General features: G+C 44.8%; 1 protein-coding gene across 1 annotated transcript; it reads left to right on the top strand.

Moving 5' to 3' along the window:
- The first annotated feature begins 4914 nt into the window (after positions 1–4914).
- Positions 4915–21197, top strand: LOC138662295 (LIM domain transcription factor LMO4-A). The gene is made up of 5 exons (XM_069747746.1): positions 4915–5012; positions 10999–11245; positions 18275–18371; positions 18597–18767; positions 19996–21197. Exons 2-5 carry the CDS (start codon positions 11007–11009, stop codon positions 20002–20004), a joined length of 516 nt encoding a protein of 171 aa, XP_069603847.1. The 5' UTR covers positions 4915–5012; positions 10999–11006; the 3' UTR covers positions 20005–21197.
- The last annotated feature ends 4986 nt before the right edge of the window (positions 21198–26183 follow it).

Genomic DNA, 26183 nt, shown 5'->3' with positions numbered 1-26183 from the left:
TAGCACTGTTATGGGGCACTGGCTGGCACTGTTATGGAGCACTGTAGCTGGCACTGTTATGGAACATTGTATGTGGCACTGGCTGGCTCTGTTATGGAGCATTGTAGGTACAGTAACACTTTTATGGGGCACTGGCTTGCACTGTTATGGAACATTGTGGCTGGCACTGTTATGGGGCACTGGTTGGCACTGTTATGAAGAACTGTGGCTGGCACTGTTATGGAGCATTGTATGTAGCACTGTGGTTGGCACTGTTATGGAGCACTGGCTGGCACTGTTATGGAGCATTGTAGGTAGCACTTTTATGGGGCACTGGCTTGCACTGTTATGAAGAACTGTGGCTGGCACTGTTATGGGGCACTGGCTGGCACTGTTGTGGAGCATTGTAGGTAGCACTGTTATGGGACACTGTGGCTCACACTGGTATGGAGCACCGTGGTTTGCACTTTTGTGGCTCATTAAGGCTTGCGCTGTAGCTGGCACAGATATGAAGCACATTGCTTGGCACTGTTGTAAGGCATATATGGATAGATCTGTTAGATATATTTGTCATATCTGTAATGTGTGATGTTTAAGCCTATTGTGCCCTTCTGCCCGTCACCCATGCTCCTTTCCCATTTCCAAATCTTTCCAGGATTCGCCTACTATGTTTCATTGGCTTTATTTTTACAGTTTTGTATGAAACCTCTACAGCTGTTGGTGCATGCTGGGAGTTGTGGTTTCTCTAAATCCTGAGAGCAGGACTATTGGGGCTGGGAGACAATGCACTGATGTTTTGGGTACATGGAGGGCACACTGAGATCAAAGGTTTCTGGGCAGGTAGTGAAAGCAGCGTCCCAGGGCAGGTAAACAGCGTCCACCTCCTGTCCTGCCACTCACCTGAGATGTCTGTGGCCCCCAGGACCTCTGTAGTATGGTAATGACATGACCTCACCCCTCCCCGGCACCAAATCCTTTATCACCCATCTACAGGGCTTCAGATGGGTCAGATAGGCCTCAGAGGTCACAGGACGGGCAGCAGCCATTATTGAGGTCAGAATATAACAGGTCAGGCTAGGTTTTTTTTTTTTTTTTATATCCTTCTTATGAACGATCCCATAAATGTCCCATAACGAGCGATATTTACCATTTAGAAATTTGGGACGACTTTGCGCCCCTCTCGTGTGGAAGCGATAATAGCCACCTTTCCAGTTTTTTTTTTTATTAAATTTTTTATTTTATTATTTAAAAAAAAAAAGTTTAAATAATTTCCACCTATGTTTGGTCTCATAGTTCCTTACTCTCCATGAAGGGTTAATTTACCTATTTATTGCACCCATTAAAAAGCGTGTCGGCTCATTACCGCGGCCTAACGATCAATAAGTAATTTAATAAACAATCAATGCGGTGAAGGCAGATTACCACGACTGTTTTATGGGGAAGTCAGAGCGAGCAAATAATTAATCTACACGCACAAGTGTGGGGGTATTTTTTCATTTTATTTATTTATGGAAAGTTAGACGTTACAATTGGCACTTCGTGGTGCTGACTACAGTGGTATCCGAGGTTGAATTGTTTATTAATTTTTGTTTTGTTTTTTAAAGCACCAAAAATTTAATTTTCTCATTTCCATTATAATATTAAAATTATCTTTATCACATAATTCCCGTCTTCGTTTCCCTTTTTAACTTTTTAATTTAGATATTTTAGTTCTCTGCTTATGTAATAAAATTCTGTCATTTTATTTTGTTTTCGCTTTCATTAAAAATGGAGCGATACATACAGGTGTCATTAAAAAATCAAATTCCAAATGGAAATTAAACAGTAATATTTTTGCCTCCCAAAAACTTACAAAAAATACAAATTTAAGTTAAAAATTATTTAAAAAAATAACAACAAAATAAGCCAAATTGTCCTGTCCGGCTCATGGACTGTAAGTAGACAGCTTGTCACATGACGGGCCAGGCCGGGGGTTCTGTAAATGGACTGAAAAGCCCTCCATTGTCCCCCAGTCCCAGAGAAGGTTTTTGAAGTCATTTGTGATGTAAAACAAAGACTCAGTGGAAATCATGGAGGACGTGTGGAGCTTTTCTGGTGCTGACCCTGGAAGACCAGAACATCCAATGCGCTTTCTTCTTAAAGGGTCTGAATATTATCTATTAAGGGCATCAAAGTCTTACAGCCCCTTGACTGCCAGGGTCTCGCTCCATCCTACATCAGCATCCATTCATCTCTCCCAAGACTCAATTAAAATATGAAGAGAATCAAAGAGCAGGAGGAGGAGAGGAGCTACACTTCCCAAGAAAGCCTCTTCCTCTAGCAATTACTGCAAGACTAAGGAGGGGGTTCATGGCCTGAAAGACATTGGGGCCTAATTTATCCTATTAACTGTTCCAATTCCAGCAACATATGCCATCACTTTGTATTCCTATCGTAGGGTTCACATACTTATTGTGAGCACCTGGTACCCAGACTGAAGTCATAGGAAGCCCATTAGAGTGGTTCAATATGGCCTCCCTCTCAGATCATTGCCAAAATTAGGCGACCACACGCTCTATGGGATCCAGAAGTGTGACCATTTTGTTTGCCACCTTAAGTTTCGGTAAATGGGCAGCATCAAGGGCTTCCTAGAATATGAGGTCTATGAACGGGTTAATGGGGAATAGCCCCTGGATTATGTGTAAACCAGTTAAGGCAGCAAGCCGCAGCTCGTCCTGCCACAGGCTAATATCTGTGCAGGGAAAGGAATGTGCTGTGTGGCTGCAAGTAGCTGGGGTGTGATGCTGAAAGGGTTAACCGGATCGTGGTGGGGGGCACGATTGGCCTTGGGTGGGCTCAGGAGCTGTGTTATGAGGGCCGAGTGCGAGTCTGACTGCTGTGATCGGAGCTAGCTCTGAGTGTAATGGCCGCTTAGATGCCGCGGTCAATTGTGACTCGGCACTGAAGCGGTTGTAAACAGGGCGCCTACTGAAGGGGGCTCCTCAGGGGATGGGTAGTCCTCCAATATCACAGGGCCTTGTACGAGTGACTCTTAGGAGGACCACCAATTGAAATGAGACACAAATTTGAAATGTCAGAACCACTGATTTTTGGTCACATCAGCTCCTCAAAGATTGGTATAAAGAGTTATCAGAAAGTCGTATGGACTCCAGAATGGTACCGCTATAAACTGCAGCTCGTGCCACACCAGACACGCCCTGACACAACCACCGAAAATACAGATGTCACAGGTCCTGAAGGTGAGGTGCAAATAGCGAATAGTCCAAGGCTTTGAATAACGTGGAGCCGACCCTGCGGGGGTGTGTCTGTATATGGCAGCTGCTCTGAGGCGGGATGTGTGGTCGCGCAGTAATGGCCGCCGGCCGGGAGTGGGGTGTTTCACCCTGTCAGTCATATGTGAGTCCGGGAAAGCTGGCTGATAATCCGCATCGCACTCCGCTGGCCTGGAGGCCGTGTGACAGTTTGTGGGGGACAGCGACCATGACCGTACTTGGTGTTGCCTTGTTGGTCACCCAGCCGCCTGCACTGCTGTTGGTGGTTTTCATGAGGTAAAATGATTTGGATACAAACTTGGTGGAGGACAACGACCATTGTGAGCCGGGCGGCCATGATTACGTGTCACATTGTATTGTTGGTGAGTCAATATTGCCTTGTGCATTGTGTGACACGATCTTATTATCTGCACAATGGAGCTGGTGCCAGGCTCGATTTATGGCCACGTCTCCGGACTCCGCTCCAGGGAACACAATGGGGACAGTGGTCATGTGACTGTCACTATGAAATAATAATGACCATTGTATAAATGTCTCAGAGGGAGCAAACATGGCGGATCAAAGGCTGCTGACCGCCCTCTGCTATTATCACAGTGACCGCCATGTCTGATAAAAAGCCACCCCCCATTTTATGAAATCAGGCAGAATAATAATGGCTGGTATTGTCCATAGCAACCAGTCTGGCGCTGCTGTCATTTTATCATAGCAACCAATCACAGCTCAGCTTTCATTTTCCTACCGCAACCAATCACAGATCAGTTTTCATTTCCCTACCGCAACCAATCAGCCCAGTTTTCATTTTACACAGCAACCAATCAGAGTGAAGCTTTATTTTACCAGAGCAATCAATCACAACGCAGGTTTTATTCTATCACAACAATCACAGCTCAGCTTTTTTTTTTTGTAGCAACCAGTCTCCTTTTATTTTACCAGAACAACCAATCACTATGCAGCTTTTATTTTACCACAGCCATCAATCGCAGCTCAGCTTTTATTTTACCAGAACAACCAATTATTATTTATTATTATTATTTATTGTTATAGCGCCATTTATTCCATGGCGCTTTACATGTGAGGAGGGGTATACATAATAAAAACAAGTACAATAATCTTAAACAATACAAGTCATAACTGGTACAGGAGGAATGAGGACCCTGCCCGCGAAGGCTCACAATCTACAAGATCAGTTTGAAGCTTATTTTAAATTTTTCAATAAAAATATTTTTTATCCAACTAAAATATTGCAGCTTCAGAGATCATTTGCATCAATTAAGTAATTCATTTTATGATTTTTATGATGTAAGTTGTGCTGCTGTGTTATCATAATTTCCCACGGGATCAATAAAGTGTATCGTATCGTCGTTGTATGTGGGTGAAATGGTGGTAGTGGAAACCAGCATGTTCTGATTGGGGCTGCATAGGAAGACTCACTATTGGTGTAGGACTACAACTCCCAGCATACTGGCATCCACTTTGCTCCTCTGGGGATAGGATTCCTCAGTGGGGTCAGGGTGCAGGCCACGACTTGGCCTCCGGGTGGCAGCAGTGAGTTATCCACATTTGTCTTGCTGACAGCTGGCACACCCCTGCCGGTTGATTGGTGCCGGTAGGAGGCCCCGAGTGACGTCACATGCGCGGTTATATAAGCGGGGGCCGCGGACAGCTGCAGGCAGTGGATGCTCGGCTCTGGGATCTGTATGATACAGGACAGGAGATCTGTGCGCCCCGGGACCTAGTGGATCTGTACTGAGCAGCGGACAGGTGGGTGGCACCGGGGATGCCGGTATGTGCCCGACGTGCACAGTGGGGGCTGTAGTTGGCACGTGTGAGAAGACTTTGTCCGCTCCGGGCTCTTCTCTGCAGTTCACATCTGTAGCCAGAAGTGTAATAACTGTCGTATTATACTGTATTACAGGGCAGTGTAATATAATGGCTCATACCGTGGTCTGTTACAGTGATACATGGGCTGCACACACCCACACCCGATATATATATATATATATATATATATATAATGTATGCATACACGCACTGGGCTGTAATAATCTATACTAGGCTATAGTAATCTGTAATAAACGGGGGAGGGGCTGTAATATATACTGGGCCGTAATAATCTACAGTATACTGGGCTGTAATATACAGGGCTGGAATAATCTATACTAGACTATAGTAATCTGTAATAAACAGGGGGAGGGGCTGTAATAATATACAAGGGGCCGTAATAATCTATACAGGGCTGTAATATACACTGGGCTGTAATAATCTGTAATATACGGGGCTGTAATAATCTATACAGGTCTGTAATATACTTGGCTGTAATCTAATATACAGGGATGTAATAATCTATACTAGGCTATAGTAATCTGTAATATACGGGGGGCAGTAATAATATACACAGGGCTGTAATATACAGGGCTATAATTAATATATATCTAGGGCTGTAATAATACACTGGGCTGTAATAATTTGTAATATACAGGGCTGTAATAATCTATACTGGGCTATAATAATCTGTAATACACAGGGCTGTAATAATCTATACTGGGCTATAATAATCTGTAACATACGTGAGGCTGTAATATACACTGGGCTGTTATAATCTGTAATATACTGGGCCGTAATAATCTATACTAGGCTATAGTAATCTAATATATTGGCGGCTGTAATAATATTCACTGGGCCATAATAATCTATATAGGGCTGTAATATACACTGGGCTGTAATATACTGGGCTGTAATCCTCTACACTGGGCTGTAATAATCTATACTAGGCTATAGTAATCTAATATACGGGGAGGGGGCGCTGTAATAATATGCACTGTGCCATAATAATCTATACAGGGCTGTAATATACACTGGGCTATAATAATCTGTAATATATGGGGGGCTGTAATAATATGCACTGGGCTGTAATAATTTGTAATATACAGGGCTGTAATAATCTATACTGGGCTATAATAATCTAATATATGGGGGGCAGTAATAATATATACAAGGCTGTAATAATCTACAGTATACTGGGCTGTAATAATCTATACTATAGTAATCTAAAATATGGAGGGGCTTAAATATATACTGGGTCGTAATAATCTACAGTATACTGGCTGTAATCTGTAATATACAGGGCTGTAATAATCTATACTAGGCTATAGTAATCTGTAATATACTGGGGGCAGTAATAATATACACTGGGCTGTAATAACTTGTAATATACAGAGCTGTAATAATCTATACTGGGCTATAATAATCTGTAATATATGGGGCTGTGATAATCTATAGTAATCTAATATACGGGAGGGGCTGTAATAATATACACTGGGCTGTAATCTATACAGGACTAATATACACTGGGCTGTAATAATTTGTAATATACACTGGGCTGTAATAATTTGTAATATACGGGGCTGTAATAATATGCTGGGCTGTAATATGCTGGGCTGTGATGTTGGACGTATAAAATGCACTGTGGTATAAATCTTGAGCAGTGTGATATGTATTATGTGTAGATCACTAGAATAAAGGTGTGTGTGTTGTAAGGTAATGTCTGATATAACATCACTATTGTACTGTAATATGACATATAATGTACTAGTCTGTACTGTAAATGTCCCAAACACCATATTTAAAAACCAGTTGCAAACTTTATTACATAAACTAAATAATAATAAATGTATCCATAACAGTTATGTGTATATTTGCAGTAAGCAATATATATATATACCAGCACAGAGGTATCAAAGAGAAAACCTAACGGTGCACCAGGTTACAGTTGAGTCGCAGAATTCATCCCTGGGGTAAACAACAAGTGCATAAACGCAAAATGGCGGCATGTAGGGCCCTATAACAAATGATACATCATATTATCCCCATGTGAAATAAAGGGTCCAAAAACCACTGTTAAGCCAGTATAATGGCGCACTTACCCATAATAGATACAGAGGGGAGCAACCCACACTTCACCCGGCGGCCCCGGACGCGCGTTTCGCGGTATAGCTTTATCAACAGGGGTTGATATGCATATATACACATAACTGTTATGGATACGTTTATTATTTAGTTTATGTAATAAAGTTTGCAACTGGTTTTTTAAATATGGTGTTTGGGACATTTATACTCCTTTCTTTCTTGGTTCTATGCAATGTTGTTCTTTTGACCGGACACCCATGGGGTGTTCAGGGAGGGATATATACCCTCAGCTACAGGATATATTGGTGCTTTATGATTACGCATATATAGTCTGTACTGTAGTAGCTGGTGCTGTAATAGCACCTGCTGTAATATAGAATGGTAGAGTTGGAAGGAACCTCCTGGGTCGTCTGGTCCAACCCCTGCTCAATGCAGGATTCACTATACCATCTGAGACAGCTATCTGTCCAGCCTCTGTTTGTAGACTTCCATTGAAGGAGAACTCGCCACCTCTCGTGGCAGCCTCTTCCACTCATTGATCACCCTAACTGTCAAAAAGTTTTTTCTAATATCTAATCTGTGTCTCCTCCCATTTAGTTTCATCCCATTGCTTCTAGTCTTTCCTTGTGCAAATGAGAATAAAGCTGATCCTTCTACAATGTGACAGCCCTTGAGATATTTGTAGACAGCTATTAAGTCTCCTCTCAGTCTTCTTTTCTTCAAGCTAAACATTCCCAAATCCTGTAGCCGTTCCTCATAGGACATGGTTTGCAGACCGGTCACCATTCTGGTCGCTCTTCTCTGAACTTGCTCCAGTTTGTTGATGGCTTTTTAAAAATGTGGTACCCAAAACTGGACACAGTATTCCAGATGAGGTCTGACCAAAGAGGAGTAGAGGGCAATAATGACTTCGCATGATCTAGACTGTTTGCTTCTGTTAATACATCCCAGAATTGCATTTGCCTTTTTTTGCTGCTGCATCACACTGTTGACTCCTGTTCAGTCTGTGATCTATTAGTATACCCAAGTCATTTTCACATGTGCTGTTGCTTAGCCCTAATCCTCCCATTCTGTATATGCTTTTTTTCATTTTTATTGCCCAGCTGTAGTACTTTGCATTTTATTCTGTTAGTTGCTGCTCACTGCTCCAGTTTATTTATATCTTTTTGAATCCTCTCTCTCTTCTGTAGTATTGGCTATCCCTCCTAGCTTTGTGTCATCAGCAAATTTAATCAGTGTACCCTCAATTCTTTCATCTAAATTATTGATAAAGATGTTGAACAATACAGGGCCCAGGACAGAACCCTGTGGTACCCCACTTGGGACATTCTTCCAACTGGATGTGCAGCCATTTATGACCACTCTTTGGGTGCGATCACAGAGGTGTGCACTGATGTACTGTAGTACACGGGTACGGTACGATCATAGCCGACACCATAGAATCACAATTATAAAGTGACTACTGTTATAATGTAATGTACGGTATAACTATAATCTGCACCGCCTGCGCTGTTATATGCAGGAATAGTGTGCTGTAATCTCGGAGTGCAGTGTGACCCGCTGTGGTGCATCGCCGTATGCCAGGCCCTAAAGGAGCTGTGCTGTAATATAATATGCCGTAATGTAATATACCATGGTGTCCTACTACCCCACATGGAGTAAAGATGGACTGTGCTATAATAACCCTATCCTGATATATTACAGGCTGCACCGTAATATGCACAGGTGGAGCAGGTTTCACTTTGTGAGTGTTCACCTGCAGTCCCATGTAAAACCTCACATGTAATGACCGCAGATGCCGAGCTCTGCTCTGCTGCCTGTTTGACATGAGATTCGGTTTTGTTGTTTCCCAACTGCATTATGGAAAGCGGAGAACTACAACTCCCAGCATGCTCTGATGGCTGCATGTGGCAGGGGAATCCCCAATATTAGAGCTTCTTGGGTCTGGTGGTCAGTAGAGGAAGCTCTACCCCAAAGCTGGCACTCCGGTACCCGCCGCTGCCACGTCCTACTTGGATTTCTTCCGCAGCTGCGACTGTTTCAGCCTTTAGATTCTTTTCAGAGCTGTGGAGATAATGGGGGGATTGTGCTGAATCCCAAAGTGTTTAACCCCTGAAGGCCCCACAGCTTTCTCCTTCTCCGCTCATCCTGCTAGTTTCCATCCACTGACAGCAAGCAGAGATCTTTCCAATGCACAAAGTACTTTATAAAGTGTCAGAACTTTCCATCTGGGACCCATTGTAACATGGGAGAGGGTCAGATGCGTCTCCAGGGGTGTATTTATCACCGAGGGTCCCCCGAATGGCCCTATACAGGTGGAGCAGCCTTTAGTGCAGACCTGTAGCGAGAGTCCTCCTGGCTCGGCAGGTATGAAGGTTGTCGGAGGGCGCCCCTGAGCTTGCAATCTATTCACATTACCCATGATTCCCACTTCTGCACGTCACGAGTTTTTGGCCGCAGACCCCCCTAACACCTCCCATGCGGCCAGCCCCAGAGGCATCTTTTTGGTGGTACAGATTTGAAGGGGTTAAAGCATGATTGGTGTAAATTCTTTGTCGTGGGTCGGGGCGTTTGGGTCTCATGGCTCCCCTCCTCCCCCAGATTATGTTGGTGGGTAACACGTTTGCCGCTGGTTAATTGGCCCCTCGCCCTCCCTTGTAAATCTCCCTTAATCTTCCTGTTTTAGGGGTTTCTCCAGTGTCCCCTGGGGCAGAGAAGCCGAGATTTGCAGGGTAATTGGCACCGGATTTGATAACATACTGTAATCGGGAGAAATGAGACTTGTTACGTGGCGGCCTTAGCTGCTCCGGCCGGTGCCAGGTATGCCTGCATTCTGAAAAGAAATTAGCGCCTGGCATTTAAAGGGGAACTCCTCCCTAAATAAATCCATCCGCATTGCTTCATTAGCTCTTCAAATTTGTGTTTCTTTAATTATTGGGGCTCCACAAAAGGATAAAATAATGGGATATGCCACTTTAAATGTTACCACCTAGGCCCCTACACCTAAATCACGTGTAATGGATCCCTGACGGGTGGCGACACCTTGTGGTTGTTTGGTGAATTGCAGGCCTCTTATTAACCATCTTTACTCACTTTTTGGCAGATGGAACCCCATTAATGGGAAATCCATCCTCAAATGTCAGTGCGCCTCCTTTTCTGGCACAACATATGTTCAGGAATAATGGTCCCTCAGTTCCGCTTTTCTGGCGTAAAGCAACCTATATGTCTTCTCTTTCCATACCCAGCTTTTCCAGACACTTGCCGTTCGCGAGTGCAGCAAAGTTTGGTCTTGGGCCCCAGTTACCAATATTTCGCAGTTTGAAAGTGTTAATAGGTTTCTGATACCACGAAGGTTACAATTAATCGCGGCTTTTTAGGTGATGCCGCCAATTTGTCACTATACTGTCCCTTTAATTGAACGACCCACTTCTTTGCTGTGTAACACAGTACAGACAGCTGCCCGCACATTGGATAGATGCGCTGCTCCTCCTGGCAGGCACATTAGTATTATAACAGCGCCTAATTCAATGCGGCATTGGGCCCCGCGCTCTGGAGTACGTGACGCGGTGCTCTGCTGTGCTGTATAGCCTTATACAGAGGTGACACAGTGATTGGGAGGCCTCACTGTGCGGTGATGTCTGCTGGCAGTGAAAGGGTGCGGGCTCCCGGCAGTAGGAGTTGCGGGGTGATTAGCCGCGCTCTCGGGGGACGGCTGTGTAATAAGCTATTTTCTGGTGCTTGAGCAAAGTGCTTCTTTCAATCACTTAGGTCTCTGCAGCTGCCACGCGCCAGCGCCACTCACACACGTCTTCACCCTCCGTCTCCACTGTTTGCCTTACAGGACCAGGGATGGTGAACAACCGGACGTCCGAAGCAACCACCACGGCGGTCAGCAGCAACGGCTCCCCCCCTAAAGCCTGCGCAGGCTGCGGGGGAAAGATCGCAGACCGCTTCCTCCTGTACTCCATGGAGCGGTACTGGCACACCCGCTGCCTCAAGTGCTCCTGCTGCCAGGCTCAGCTGGGCGAGATTGGCACCTCGTGTTACACAAAGAGCGGCATGATCCTGTGCCGGAACGACTACATTCGGTGAGTGCAGCATCCATCAATCAAACCGAGCTGCTGGGACTAGTAGTTCTACAACTGTTGTAAAGTGCATGATTTTCATTAGTGCTGCCCTGTTATGGATTACTACATTGGAGCCAATATGGCAGACGATGCATCTCCTACAAGGACGGGCAGTCAGGGATGAATATATATCAGACCCCAGTCAGGTGGCTTACAAAGTTGGGTTTTATCCAATATGGCTGCCATTGTCTCACTTTCCCGACCACTCAGTGGTTGATTATGCAGTTACACAGTAGTCAGGGAAGTGTATCGCTTGGGTAACCGACCTTTCAGGAAACTAAAAGCTGGGTCTTTGCTCATAATGAGGAAGCGGAGTGATCATGACGGCACAGAATAGAAACCAGGTCTAATATTCCCGGGAATTTGGAGTAAAATGTGGTGGAGGAATGCGGGCAGGGATTCTGTGCTGTCCACACTTGTAGCAAAATATTGAGCAAAACAGATGGGAACCTTAAAATTTGTACACCCCTTCCTAAAGTTATTTAATCCTTCATTGATCTGCTTCAGGGTTAAAAGTTGAGACACTTGTAATTCTGGGAAGGCTGAGACCAATATGGCGGCCATCCCTGCTCCCATAGGGGGCGTCACCCAGCGTCCCTAAGTTGTCATTCCCTGCTGTAATATTCCTGTATTCATGTCCGGGGATTTAGGAGGGTCCCTTTAGACTAGTTGTGGGTCTGCTTCTCAGCAGGGGGGGCAATACGTTTCATATACTCTGCTTGTGTTGTGCAACTGTTGCAAGTCCCAGACCCTGCTATAAGCCGCCGATGCAGCTTCCCCCACGCCCCTTGGTCGCATCAACACAAAGGGTCCTTGGATATTAATTCTCATACCGGCCCTGTGACCCCTGAGTAGCTCCCCCCTTCCTTCCCCGGCTCCCACTTGGCAGGTGAAGTTCCCTGTTGGCAATATTGAAACATATGGCATCAATTAAGCCCCTGTTATTTTCTATTAAGTTCAATTCCGTTCCTCACCGGGAGGGCTCAGAAAGCTCCAAACTTATCAGCCCTGCCCACCCCCAAAGCCGAAGGCATTAACACTTTCTCTGCCAATAATTTCACTCCTCTTCCTCCCCCATGCGGCATCCTACGTTCATAATCCTGAACCTTGTCCCTAAATAGGGTGAGGTATACAAGGGGTTAGATTTTAATATGGCTGCTTAAAGGGGTTGTTGATGTTTCTGGTTATCGGTTGGATGAGTTTGTATGCACATCGCCTTTAAATTAAAGGGACTTTGCGAATATACGTTGACAGTAAGTAATACTGGTGGGCGAGCAGTTTCAGAGTTCACACCCATGCCATGCTCCTGTTTCTATAGCTGTGGAGCAAAGGACATATTCCAAAGTCGTTCACCAATGGCTCCCACATAGGCTTCAAGGGATTCTCCACTCTTGAAATAAAGTTTGACAGCGATCCGTCATGAATTCCCTCCCTGAGAGAAAATCTCAGCCGGTGACCACCAGGCCTCCATCCACACGGTGACCTGTTGCTAGGGAAAAGCTAATGAAGTGTTCATTTCAATAAACTTTATTCACAGTACGAGGTGAAGGCCCCTGATCTGCATGAGGATTGTATCCCCCGACCAGCGCTGTCCCCAGCTCATCCTCCCGCTCTTCGCCTCCACGTCCACCCCCACCCGCCCCTCCTCTCCCTCGGCCGCTTAAATTACTGTTTAAATTAAGATCGAAAATTCATTACGCGAGGCCTTTTATTAGATTGGACGGCACTTTGGCGGCTGCACTAGGACTGTGTCAAAGAGCCAGAGAACAGGATATTAAAGGCAAACTCACATCAATTACACGGCCGATTCAGACGAGATCTTCAAGGAGACGGAGGGAAAACATTTAATAAAGAGAGAAACTCATTTAATAGAAGACCACCCCCCTCCTTACAGAAATGCTGAAGAGTGTGTGGACATTTCATTCTTCTGTTTGCTGCCATCTATTCTGCCTAGAGGATGGGGGGGGTCCTATAGGGTTGAAATTTGGAGCCATTTTCTGTTTTATAAAATTTCCAGTATGTATGTGTGATAAGAAAAAAATAAACACAGTATTATATATATATATATATATATATATATATATATATATATATACTATACATATGCATGTGTTCATGTATACACAGCGGTTGAAATAAGTGTTGAACATGTCACCAATTTTCCAAGTAAATATATATCCAAAGCTGCTATTGACATGAAATTCTCACCAGATGTCCAGATCCAGTCCATACGAGCAAATAAATCATACTATAACCATAAATTAAGTTGCGTAACAATGAGAAATGATACATGGAGAAAGTATTGAACACATGAAGAAAGAGGTGCAAACAGCCCGGGTAAGTCCTGACACAAGCGGAGATCTGCCAGTAATTAGAAAGCAATCCTGCCACTTAGTGAGAAATAATATCAGCTGGTCCAACTGATGGCCTATAGAAAGGTCTCATTACCAAGGTGCCACACAGGAAACCTCTCATGATGTGTAAAACCAGTGAGCTGTCTCAAGACCCTAGCAACCTTATTGATGCAAAACATACTGATGGCATTGGTTACAGAAGAATCTCTAAACCACTAACCTTAGGATAGGTCATCAAAGTCTGATTAGTCGAGGTCTGACACCCGACACCCCCCGCCAATGTGCTGGTGGTGGCAGGGGAAATGCTCCATTGCAGAGCTGCTCTATCTTCTGACTGTCAGAAGATTGAGCAGCTCTTCAGTTGAGCATTTCTTGTCGGCGGCTGCAGACACCAAGAACCGTTGATCGGCAGGGGGTGCTTGGTGTCAGACTCCGATCAATCAGATATTGATGTCCTATCCGAAGGATAGGATAGGTCATCATTGATAAAGTAGTGGACAACTTCTTGAAGGGCCCGGTGAGCACTGTTGAGGCCATAATCCGGAACTGGAAAGAACATAAGTTCACCATAAACTGGCCATGACCAGATGCTCCCCACAAGATTTCAGACAGAGGAGTGAGAAAAAGTATAGGAAGAGTTGTTAAACAGCCAAAGACCACCTGTGGAGAGCCACAGAAAAACCTGGAATCAGCAGGTACAATTGTTTCAAAGAAAACTACAAGTAATGCACTCAACCTCCATGACATGCATCCACACTCACCACGCAAGACTCCTTTGCTGAACAAACAGCAGGTTCAGGTGCAGTTAAAGTTTGCTCAACATTGAGACAAGTCTGTGACATACTGGGGGGTACAGTCTGGTCAGATGAGACCAAAATTGAACGGTTTGGATGCCAAAATACACACCATGTTTGGAGGCCAAAAGGCACTGCATACATCCCAATGTCCAGTTTACAGGTGGGAGCATCATGGTGTGGGGCTGGTTATCGGCATGCAGAACTGGCAAACTTCATGTTCTTGAAGGAAGGATGAATGGACAAATATAACAAGACATTCTTGTGTGTATGTGTGTATAATATGTATTTCTTAAATCTAAAAGGAGGCACCACTCATTACACACTTTTTTTTATTTTATTCACAGGTAATAAGCATAGTATCCTAGCTGCAGTTTCGCCCAATTGGCTTTGTCTGAGGTGTATATTTATAAAGTTGGTATCTACTATCACTGCTTGCAAGGGGGGCAGTCACTCCGACTTATTATCTGTAACTAGTTATAGCCAATGATGTGTCCTCCGCCCCTGACTATGGTACAGTGTCATCCACGTCACTGCTACGGTACCACGCTGGCGATTCTCTGCATGCAAATCCAGATATAAAATGCCACCGGTGCTACGGAAAGCTGGGTGATCGCACCAGTTAGAGCTGCAGCATATTCGTTGTCAGTGATGTCCTTCATATTGGCATAGTGATTAATGCAATGCTCCCAAATTCGGGGGTCTTATTGCTGACCCCCCCCCCCCCTTCCTTTCCACAGCGATCCACCGTATTGTGAATGAGGCGGAGGTGCCCCTGCTCGGCCTCTGCTCCATTGGTGGTCAATGGGACTACGGGAAATAGCGGAGTGATGTAATGTCATAAATTTACTAAGTTCAACACTTTGCTTAATTTCACGGCTGTCCAGCCTGGTGCAGACCACAAGACTGTTCTTGGGGTTGGGGTTCCCTTATAATTTAAAGGAGACCTGACCTATATTTAGAAGGTATAGATGTAATTACCGGGCGTTTGTGATGCTCTCTGTCCCTATGTGGGTAACGTATAATGATGGTGTGCGCAGTATCTGATGTTGCCTCTTCCTCACAGATCGGACATTTATGGGCCTCCCGGGACGCACTTTTCATAGTCTGAAGGTCTTGGCAATTAATTTGTGTTTCTGCTGCAGGGCAGCGGGAGTGTGAGATTACGCTACAATCAGGCAGGATTAATCGATCACGCTCATCTAATCTGAGCGCCACATCCCCTCCGCACCGGCTGTCAATAAGGAAGGGAACACCGGTCATCCACGTTATACCATGTGGGTACTACAAGGCTCAGCTGGCAGCCTCCACATGGCCAGGGCTTGGCATTGTGCCTAACTGCAGCTTTTTGAGTTATGGAAAAGATGTGAAAGGTGATCTGAGACTTGTAGTGCTGCTCTCACATAGTTTTCCCATGGCCATAGTGCATCCTTGGCTCACGGGATCGAAATATTAGAGGGACGATAGCATGGTGGGCACTCTGCACTGAGGGTGGGCACATGGCAGTGTAGGTGGGCACTTGGCAGTGTAGGTGGGCACGCGGCGGTGAGGGCTGGCATCGTGCTCAGTGGTAGAATACACTTGATATAGTATAGAGACGCCACAGCGCAGGCAAAAAAGTGATTTTACTGATGCAGCAGAAATGTCTGTGCAGCATTCTGTCCTCAGACCTTGCTCACAGCCGAGGCAGTAGGACAGACTTTTTTACTGTATCATTAAAATGACGTTTTCTGACTTCAAAAACGCCTGTACTACAGGATAGACACATTAACGTGACGCTCGCCTGGACACAGTACGCTGTTTGCACAATAAAATGTGTTCCTGTGACCCGCCGGTTACTGGGATGAAGTGGCGAAACAGGACGGAAAAACAAAACTGAATTTTGCATAAACGGCTTCTTAGGGAAATAAAACCAAACCTCCCATAGACGCAGAGGAAGAGTCTGTATTATTGTCAGAGGGCCCACGGCATCCGCATGGATGTGATGGTCGAATGCTAATGTATATTTAGGCATGGCACCCAGGAGTCCATCTTGGTGTGTAAAGCCTGTGGGTGGCCCCTCAGGTGTATCTGCATGCCTCTCACCTGGGTATAGAGGGTCTGGGTGTCCCCCTCGGGATCTGTCTGTCTGGGTGGTCTCTTTGGGGTCTGTCTGGGTGTAAAAGAACCTGGCGCTCAACTTAAATGCGTGTAACTTTATATTTTATTGTGTAGCACCAATAAAACGTTTTGGTCTAATCGACCATCTTCAGTTACGTACTGAGAGGGTAAGTACGTGAAGTTTGGTCACAGCGCAGAATAAATCTGGTGAGAGTCACTTAGAAGATAATGTAGAAGATAATGTCGCGCTCCCGCTAGTGAAATTGGCTGGAAGCGGAGTCCGGAGCATGACGCGGTGTCCACTCTGGCACCCATTCTGACAAGCAGTGGACACGACGTCATGCTCCGGACTCCGCTCCCAGCCCATTTCACTAGCGGGAGCGCGACATTATCTTCTACATTATCTTCTAAGTGACTCTCACCAGATTTATTCTGCGCTGTGACCAAACTTCACGTACTTACCCTCTCAGTACGTAACTGAAGATGGTCGATTAGACCAAAACGTTTTATTGGTGCTACACAATAAAATATAAAGTTACACGCATTTAAGTTGAGCGCCAGGTTCTTTTACATTTGTTATATGGTGTGGGAACCTACCTATGCATACGTTTAGCTGTGCTCACGTTTTATTCTATCCATGTCTGTCTGGGTATCCCCCTCGGGATCTGTCTGGGTATCCCCCTCGGGATCTGTCTGGGTATCCCCCTCGGGATCTGTCTGGGTATCCCCCTCGGGATCTGTCTGGGTATCCCCCTCGGGATCTGTCTGGGTATCCCCCTCGGGATCTGTCTGGGTATCCCCCTCGGCATCTGTCTGGGTATCCCCCTCGGCATCTGTCTGGGTGGCCCCCCCTGGGTCTGTCTGTCTGGGTGGCCCCCCTCGAGGGCTGTCTGTCTGGGTGGCCCCCCTCGAGGGCTGTCTGTCTGGGTGGCCCCCCTCGAGGGCTGTCTGTCTGGGTGGCCCCCCTCGAGGGCTGTCTGTCTGGGTGGCCCCCCTCGAGGGCTGTCTGTCTGGGTGGCCCCCCTCGAGGGCTGTCTGTCTGGGTGGCCCCCCTCGAGGGCTGTCTGTCTGGGTGGCCCCCCTCGAGGGCTGTCTGTCTGGGTGGGCCCCCTCGAGGGCTGTCTGTCTGGGTGGCCCCCCTCGAGGTCTGTCTGTCTGGGTGGCCCCCCTCGGGCTCTGTCTGTCTGGGTGGGCCCCTCGGGGGCTGTCTGGGTATGTGACTTGGTATGTCGGATGTGTGCACTGTACGGTGTATCTGGAGGCCGCTGTAGAGTTTCTGGGTACCCTGGGTGTATCTGGCCTGCAGTATTGCAGTGTGTAGACCCCCCTACATATGAACCCCCCCCCCCCCCCCCCCGTGTCATGCATCTGGATATTTGGTGGCTACCCCTATAGTATGTGTTGCACTCTGGGGTATATCTGGGCTCCTCTTTATCATATCTGAACATCCTAATCGGACACTATATGGGTATATACTATATACCTGATGTGTAAATAGATCATGTACAACATGACGGGTGGAGTCCGAGTCCAGTAATGGCCGCTGCCCTTGTAACATTAGTGTCTGTTTTAATGACCTTTTAAATCACATTCTGTGATTGCTTCTACCTCGGTGCAATAAATTAACATGGCTGCCAGACAGTGATGGATACGATGATCAATGCAGTTTGATTGTCACATCCAGTTAACGTTCTTGTGTGTGGAGTCATTTCTATGTAATGACGCTTGTTTCTCTATGGCAGGTTATTTGGGAGCAGTGGGGCGTGCAGCGCGTGCGGACAGTCCATCCCAGCCAGCGAGATGGTGATGAGGGCACAGAGCAGCGTGTATCACCTGAAGGTAAGACACTCGGGAATTCTTAAAACGGAAGAATTTAGATTTTTTTTTTATTTATGATGATGATTTATTATTATTATTATTATTATTATTATTATTATTATTAGGGAATGAAGCCTACTTTGGTGGTTCTGAAGTGGAATTAAGATTTACTTCCCCTTTAAGAGAAGCCTTAATTTCTGTAAGTGATGGCTGCCACTTATCTTTTGCCTCTTTTTTTTCCATAAGTGCTTCACATGTGCCACGTGTAGGAACAGACTGGTACCAGGAGACAGGTTCCACTATGTCAATGGCACCATCTTCTGCGAACATGACCGGCCCTCTGGGCTCCTTAACGGACACTTAACTCCTCTGCAAAATAACCCTCTTCAGAGTGGTCCCATGCTACCCGACCAGAAAGTAAGTGTACGCTGTTGGGACGATTTTTATTGATATATGAAGTAATGATTATATTAGATGAATTTCTACTCCACACACATCCAAAGCTGCACGTAGTATTCTACTACTTGTTTATAATTTGCATTGTAGGTTATACTCTATTCACATCCGAAGCTGCATTTAGATCACTAAGACCCTGACATGCCTTATATTCTATACACATCCGAAGCTGTATTTAGATCCCTAAGACCCCGGCATACCTTATACTCTATACACATCCGAAGCTGTATTTAGATCCCTAAGACCCCGACATGCCTTATATTCTATACACATCCGAAGCTGCATTTAGATCCCCAAGACCCCGACATGCCTTATACTCTATACACATCCGAAGCTGCATTTAGATCCCTAAGACCCTGGCATACCTAATATTCTATACACATCCGAAGCTGCATTTAGAGCACTAGGACTGACATGTCTTCTACTCCATTCACATCCGAAGCTGCATTTAGATCCCTAAGACTCCGACATGCCTTATATTCTATACACATCCGAAGCTGCATTTAGATCCCGAAGACCCCGACATGCCTTATACTCTATACACATCCGAAGCTGCATTTAGATCCCTAAGACCCAGCATGCCTTATACTCTATACACATCCGAAGCTGCATTTAGATCCCTAAGACTCCGACATGCCTTATATTCTATACACATCTGAAGCTGCATTTAGATCCCTAAGACTCCGACATGCCTTATATTCTATACACATCTGAAGCTGCATTTAGATCCCTAAGACTCCGACATGCCTTATATTCTATACACATCCGAAGCTGCATTTAGATCCCTAAGACCCTGGCATACCTTATATTCTATACACATCCGAAGCTGCATTTAGAGCACTAGGACTGACATGTCTTCTACTCCATTCACATCCGAAGCTGCGTTTAGAATTGTACACCTAGCTCCTGGGCTGCATGTGCTCGGGTTGCATGGCCCCTTACGCTACACTGTCATACATTCCTGTGCTGTTCTCTCTCAGGCTGCCGTGACCTCATGTCTTACTCTAGTTACAACCAAAGCTGTAAAACATGACCTCTTCCCATCCCATGTTTAGTGCTTCATTTTCTGCTGTCTTGCATTGTTGGAGTTGTACACAATATCTTTTTATATAAAAATAAACTACATCTCCCAGAATGCCGTGCGGTGCGTGTTTTGGGTTTTGCGCTAAGCTTTCTCCTCTCGTTTCAGGTCTGTTAGTGAGCGGGAGCTGCGCATCCTCTGTGCCTTCTGTTTAAACTTCCTCGGAGACACATTGTTGACATATAGAAATATCTATAAATATATATATATATTATATACTCCTCTTCAAGATTTGCTTGTCTTCGTCTGGTGTTCGCACACATCCGGCATCGTTCATGGCGGCCATGCCGGGTCCAAACCGGAGGAGGATTAAGAACTTGTAAATGACTTGTACAAAGAGAATTATTTTGCAAAGTGACAGCCTGAAGATTTTTTTTTTTTTTCCGTTTTTTGGACTTGGGTGAATGTTAAAGGCAAATGTTATTTCTGTATATAGGACTTGTAAATCCTCATGACGTCACTGATGACATCACACATGGACTGTCCAATCAGGAAGCCAACACATAAAAAATCACCAAGAGAATCCAAACCATGGTCTCCATGTCACTGGACGGGGCCCTGGGAGTGGACCATGGGTTTGGAGTGCACTGGTGGCGGCACCCCCACTGTTGCGAGGGTTTGGAAACCATCAGCATGGAGCTATGTAAAGATTAACATTGTCTCTGAACATGCTCCAAAGCATTACCAGTTGATTATGGTGGACATAATCTTGCATGTATGTGGTCTGACCCTGCCAGGCTTCCAGCTGTGGATTTGGTGCCAAGCTCCATAAGACTTGCGTTGACCCTAGGTGGTGCCACCACACCTTTGTCACGGTGCTCTCCATTAGTTCTCCTTGGTAGGGTTCGTAGACCCCGACTGGTCCCCTCATACAAACATTAGGTCTGCTTAGTTGGGGAAGGCTGAGCTAGTAATCAGGAAAAACACCCCCGCTCATCTTGGTCAGATTGCTTCTGCCTGACTGGGATCACGCCCCCGCTTAACTGATTCACGATAATATAAATATATACATACACTATTTTCCACCAATTGGATGTTGTTGCGTACGCCGTGACGTGTAGTCACATGGACTGCAGATTTTCTAACGTGTCAGCTGCCCTCCCCCACGCAGACTCTAGTTCTACCCACCCGCCTTTGCTTCCTAACCCTGTACAGCACTGCGCACACTGTCAGCACTCTATAAATATTTTTGTATCTTCCAGATTGTCTTATTTATGGTGTTTATGAAACTTTTTGTTGAAAACTGCACCATGGGAGGTGTGGCCAAAAGTGAATAGATAGGATTAAAAGAGAACTCAAAAAGCTGTCAACTGCCTCAGTTTCTTATAAGGGGGGGACGGTGCTATTGGAGGGGTTATTTCTGTTGGATGAGTCTTGTGGGGGCGCTAGAAATCTATACCTTTTGGCTACCAGCTTATTTGGTGCAGGAGAAGGCTGAGTGGTAAGCTCATCAAATGAGAAACACCCCCTGCTTATCGGTCAGATTGGTTCGGCCCAACTTGGATCACGCCCCTGCTTAACTGATTCCCGGAAATGTGTTCCTATTGTATGATGTTATTTCTCTACAGTTGGACGTTGTGCTGAGAACGGCGTGACTGGTCGTTGCATGGATTGTGGTCTGTCTAGTATTACGGATATTATGGATTCCAACCCCCGGCCTGATTATGGCTCTGCAGACCCCGGTGGTGCTGTTAGTTCAGGTCATGAAGTCTGCAGCTAGGATCAGCATTACAAGCATCAAATCTGCCTTACTTTGAAACTTCACTGACTACACATTTAAAGGGGTCCTCTGGGTAGATATATAGTTCATTGCCAGTTCCTATAATGTTGTACCTGCATCTCCTGTCCCTAGGTGCAGGTCCGTACAAAGTGACACCCATCCAGGACCCCACATATGGTCACAAAACCCCCAAAGTTTTATTAAAGTCCCAATCATTCAAAGATTTTCTTTTTTAAAGTCAAAGAAACCAAATGCGTTTTTTTTTTTTTTTTAAATAAATTGCAATACCGTTTATCGGTTTAAAAAATTTTTTGCAAAATTTGTCAATTTTTTTTTTTTTTTTTTTTTTTTGCACACCTCCACTCAAAATTTCCTCCTGTGCTTGGGCTGATATTGCAGTATCTTTTTTGTCCTACATCTGTCTCTCCCGCAGACCCCCTGAGGTCTAATGTATATGCAAAATAACAAGACTGAAATGTAAATAATTTACGAGGCAAAGTGGTGTGTTTTATTGTCGAGATCCCGGTCCTGTTCTTTTTTTTTTTTTTTTTTTTTTTTTTTTCCTTTTTTCTGTCGCTTTCAGTCCTGGGGCAAGAAACAGTTTTGTTACAAAAGATTTTGATCCTTATATTGAATAATAAAACAAAAAGAGGGGGTTTCCATAGCAACCATTTCACAATGTCTTTTTAATTAAGCTGTTAAGAAAAAAAAAACTGCAGGAGTTTTACTTGGTTATAGTGGGTTATGGGGGAATGCTTCATGCAAAACTGACAAAAGGTGATTACAAAGACAATAGGTGCGCACAATAATGTTTCTAGAGTTCCTTTTTTGTTTATTCATAGACTGTAATACCCCAGTGTGCCCCTAGGGGAGCTGTAGAGAAACACAGTTACTGAGCCTGAGCGGTTGCGATCAGCAGATCTATGTATCCAATATGAAAATTATAAAGCTGTGGATTAGGAAAGCCCAAAGTTGGAAGGAAGTGGAATAACCCCTCATCCTCTATCATCTGCAGTCACATTGTTGGGGTGCAGTGCCTGCAGCGGCCCTACTGCATTCCCCTTGTGATTGCCATTTATGACCCCAGTGATACTTCTGGGAAGACACGAGGCAATCTTCACTATGAGTCACTGCCTGAACCAGCTGACCTAAGCTGTAAAAACCCCCTTTAAAAATAGCGTCCTCATTTGTTATTCTTAAAGGGATATAACTCCTGCAGTCTAATTTAATCTATTGCTCTGTTATCTGCTAATGTGGACGGCCGACAGGCTGAAGTGTTCTTTAATTGACTCAAATCAATATTGTAAATTACATATTTACATTTCATATCAGCGGCTCATCTTCTAATGCTCCTATAGTATTATAGGCAGGTTCACAAGATATTCATTGTATGTACACAGTGACTGCACCAGCAGAATAGTGAGTGCAGCTCTGGGGTATAATACAGGATGTAACTCAGGATCAGTAATGTAATGTATGTACACAGTGACTGCACCAGCAGAATAGTGAGTGCAGCTCTGGAGTATAATACAGGATGTAACTCGGGATCAGAAATGTATGTACACAGTGACTGCACCAGCAGAATAGTGAGTGCAGCTCTGGAGTGTAATACAGGATGTAACTCAGGATCAGTAATGTATGTACACAGGGACTGCACCAGCAGAATAGTGAGTGCAGCTCTGGAGTATAATACAGGATGTAACTCAGGATCAGTACTGTAATGTATGTACATAGTGACTGCACCAGCAGAATAGTGAGTGCAGCTCTGGAGTATAATACAGGATGTAACTCAGGATCAGTACAGGATCAGTAGTGTATGTACACAGTGACTGCAACAGCAGAATAGTGAGTGCAGCTCTGGAGTATAATACAGGATATAACTCAGGATCAGTACAGGATCAGTAATGTATGTACACAGTGACTGCACTAGCAGAATAGTGAGTGCAGCTAAGGCCTCTTTCACACTTCAGTCTTTAGGCGTCAGTCACTACCGACATAGTGACGGATTGACAGATCCGTCACAATTGTTGCGAAAACGGTTCTAACGGATCCGTTTTTTTGACGGATCCGTTACTTGGGGGTTGTCTGGGAGAAGTATCTACTTTTTGGAGCATGCGCAATTGAAAAAACGGATTGGGGCGACGGATCCGCTGAAAAAACGGTTGCGGCGGATCCGTCGCCCATAGGCGCCCATTCTATGGAATGGCGGACGCGACGGATCCGTCGCGATCCGCCATTTCGGCGTTGACAAAAAACGTTCCAATGTCCGTCTATTTTCAGAAAACGTCCGCCAAATTTCGACGGATCCGTCGCATGGCGGATGGAACGGACGACCATCCGTCACAATCCGTCACTAATGCAAGTCTATGGGAAAATAACGGATCCGTCAAAAAAAAATGACGGATCCGTTATTTGAGGAAAATGGCGGTTTTAGACTGACGCCAAATAACTGAAGTGTGAAAGAGGCCTAAGGAGTATAATACAGGATGTAACTCAGGATCAGTAATGTATGTACACAGTGACTGCACCAGCAGAATAGTGAGTGCAGCTCTGGGGTATAATACAGGAGGTAACTCCGGATCACTACAGATGTGTCACTGTGTACATACATTACATATTTGAGTATATGACCTTGTTAAGGAAAGATCTTTCAGGGGGTCTTGGAGGAATCTGGCCTCACATCAGAATTCCTTTTTTCCTCCGAGGTCTGTGGAATGAGCTGCGTTTTGCTGCAATGTAACCCAAAGCCTTAATTGCTTGTGTGCGGTAAGTCATGTCTGTGAGGCACAACACGGGTAGGTATATGAATGGTGGCCCCCGGCCCTGTGCTCTGCGTCTGTGCTCGTTAATGGAGAGGTGTTCATTAGTGGGGATTAATGAGGCATTCATCTTTTTTGCAGCTCAGATTGTTGAAACTAATGAGCCTCACCACCCTCGCTGGTTCCCAGCCTGAGACTCCTGTCTGTCTGCCTGGCAGATGTTGGTACACGGACCCTTTCAATGCCTGATCTGTAGGGTAAACCCTTGTTCCAAGCCCCAATGTCTGTTGGACCCCCCTATAGGGTTAAAGCAGCTTGGGCATGTTTGCTTTATAATTAACCCCTTGTGATGCCTCACTATGATCGTATGTACAGGAGAGTCTGATATAACATATGCACTTACACAATGGTAAATCATCATATGGGAGAAGCGAGTAATTAGGTGTCATGCACTGGTGAAAGTGGGTTCAGCTTAGCAAGTGGTGTGGGAACAGAAAGCGGTAGCGGTCCCATATACTGTATTCCTATGGGAACTCTACATGACTAATTACATCAAAACCTGCATGGCACATATGCTCACTTATAATACCGTATATATCACTCGCTTGTAATATACTTGATTTGTTTGGTTTTTTTTTTGCTGGACTCTAGCATATAGTTTATTCTGTGTCTTTCACATTGCTTGCATGCTTATCATGTAGACAATCATGGAGAGCATTCGCCCCTGTGCCTACACATATAGTATTATCTTTCCTGCCATTACTTGCTTGCCTAAAATGTAGACGTCAGCCCATGTGCTTGTTTCTGCACATCTTTATTGCATCACATTCACTTCTCCTAAGATTGTTTTCTAGTGATAAATGTATTTCCTTGGTGCTTGCTTATAATGTATACATGTCCCAGTGGGTTAACATGTATATATTCTATTATTGCTTGGTTCTGCTTACATATACAGGTGCTTCTCACAAAATTAGAATACCATCAAAAAGTTAATTTATTTCAGTTTTTCAATACAAAATGTGAAACTCCTATATTATATAGAATCATTACAAACAGAGTGATCTATTTCAGGTGTTTATTTCTGTTGATGATTATGGCTTACAGCCAATGAAAACCCAAAAGTCACTATCTCTGTAAATTAGAATACTTTATAACACCAGCTTGAAAAATGTTAAAATCCAAAATGTTGGCCTACTGAAATATATGTTCAGTAAATGCACTCAATACTTGGTCTGGGTTCCTTTTGCATCAATTACTGCATCAATGCGGCGTGTCATGAAGGCGATCAGCCTGTGGCACTGCTGAGGGGTTATGGAAGCCCAGGTTGCTTTGATAGCAGCCTTCAGCTCATCTGCATTGTTGTGTTTGGTGTCTCATCTTCCTCTTGACAATACTCCATAGATTCTCTATGTGGTTAAGGTCAGGCAAGTTTGCTGCCAATCAAGCACAGTGATGCTGTTGTTTTTACACCAGGTATTGGTACTTTTGGCAGGGTGGACAGGTGCCAAGTCCTGCTGGAGAATTAAATTTCCATCTCCAAAAAGCTTGTTGGCAGAGGGAAGCATGAAGTGCTCTAAAATTTATTGTTATTTGGTCTTGATAAAACACAGTGGACCTACACCAGCAGATGACATGGCTCCCCAGTCACTGATTGTGGAAACTTCACACTAGACCTCCAGCAGCTTGGATTAACATAGTAACATAGTTAGTAAGGCCGAAAAAAGACATTTGTCCATCCAGTTCAGCCTATATTTCATCATAATAAATCCCCAGATCTACGTCCTTCTACAGAACCTAATATTTGTATGATACAATAT

Source organism: Ranitomeya imitator, chromosome 2 (genome assembly GCF_032444005.1).
Source record: "Ranitomeya imitator isolate aRanImi1 chromosome 2, aRanImi1.pri, whole genome shotgun sequence".
Classification (NCBI taxonomy): domain Eukaryota; kingdom Metazoa; phylum Chordata; class Amphibia; order Anura; family Dendrobatidae; genus Ranitomeya; species Ranitomeya imitator.
This window is presented reverse-complemented; position numbering and strand designations above follow the sequence as displayed.

Excerpts from the sequence above, each read along its gene's own strand:
- LOC138662295 (XM_069747746.1), top strand. The coding sequence starts at position 11,007 with ATGGTGAACAACCGGACGTCCGAAGCAACCACCACGGCGGTCAGCAGC. Across the intron at positions 11,246-18,274 it reads TGCCGGAACGACTACATTCG|GTTATTTGGGAGCAGTGGGG; the intron begins GTGAGTGCAGCA and ends TCTCTATGGCAG. Across the intron at positions 18,372-18,596 it reads GCAGCGTGTATCACCTGAAG|TGCTTCACATGTGCCACGTG; the intron begins GTAAGACACTCG and ends TTTTTCCATAAG.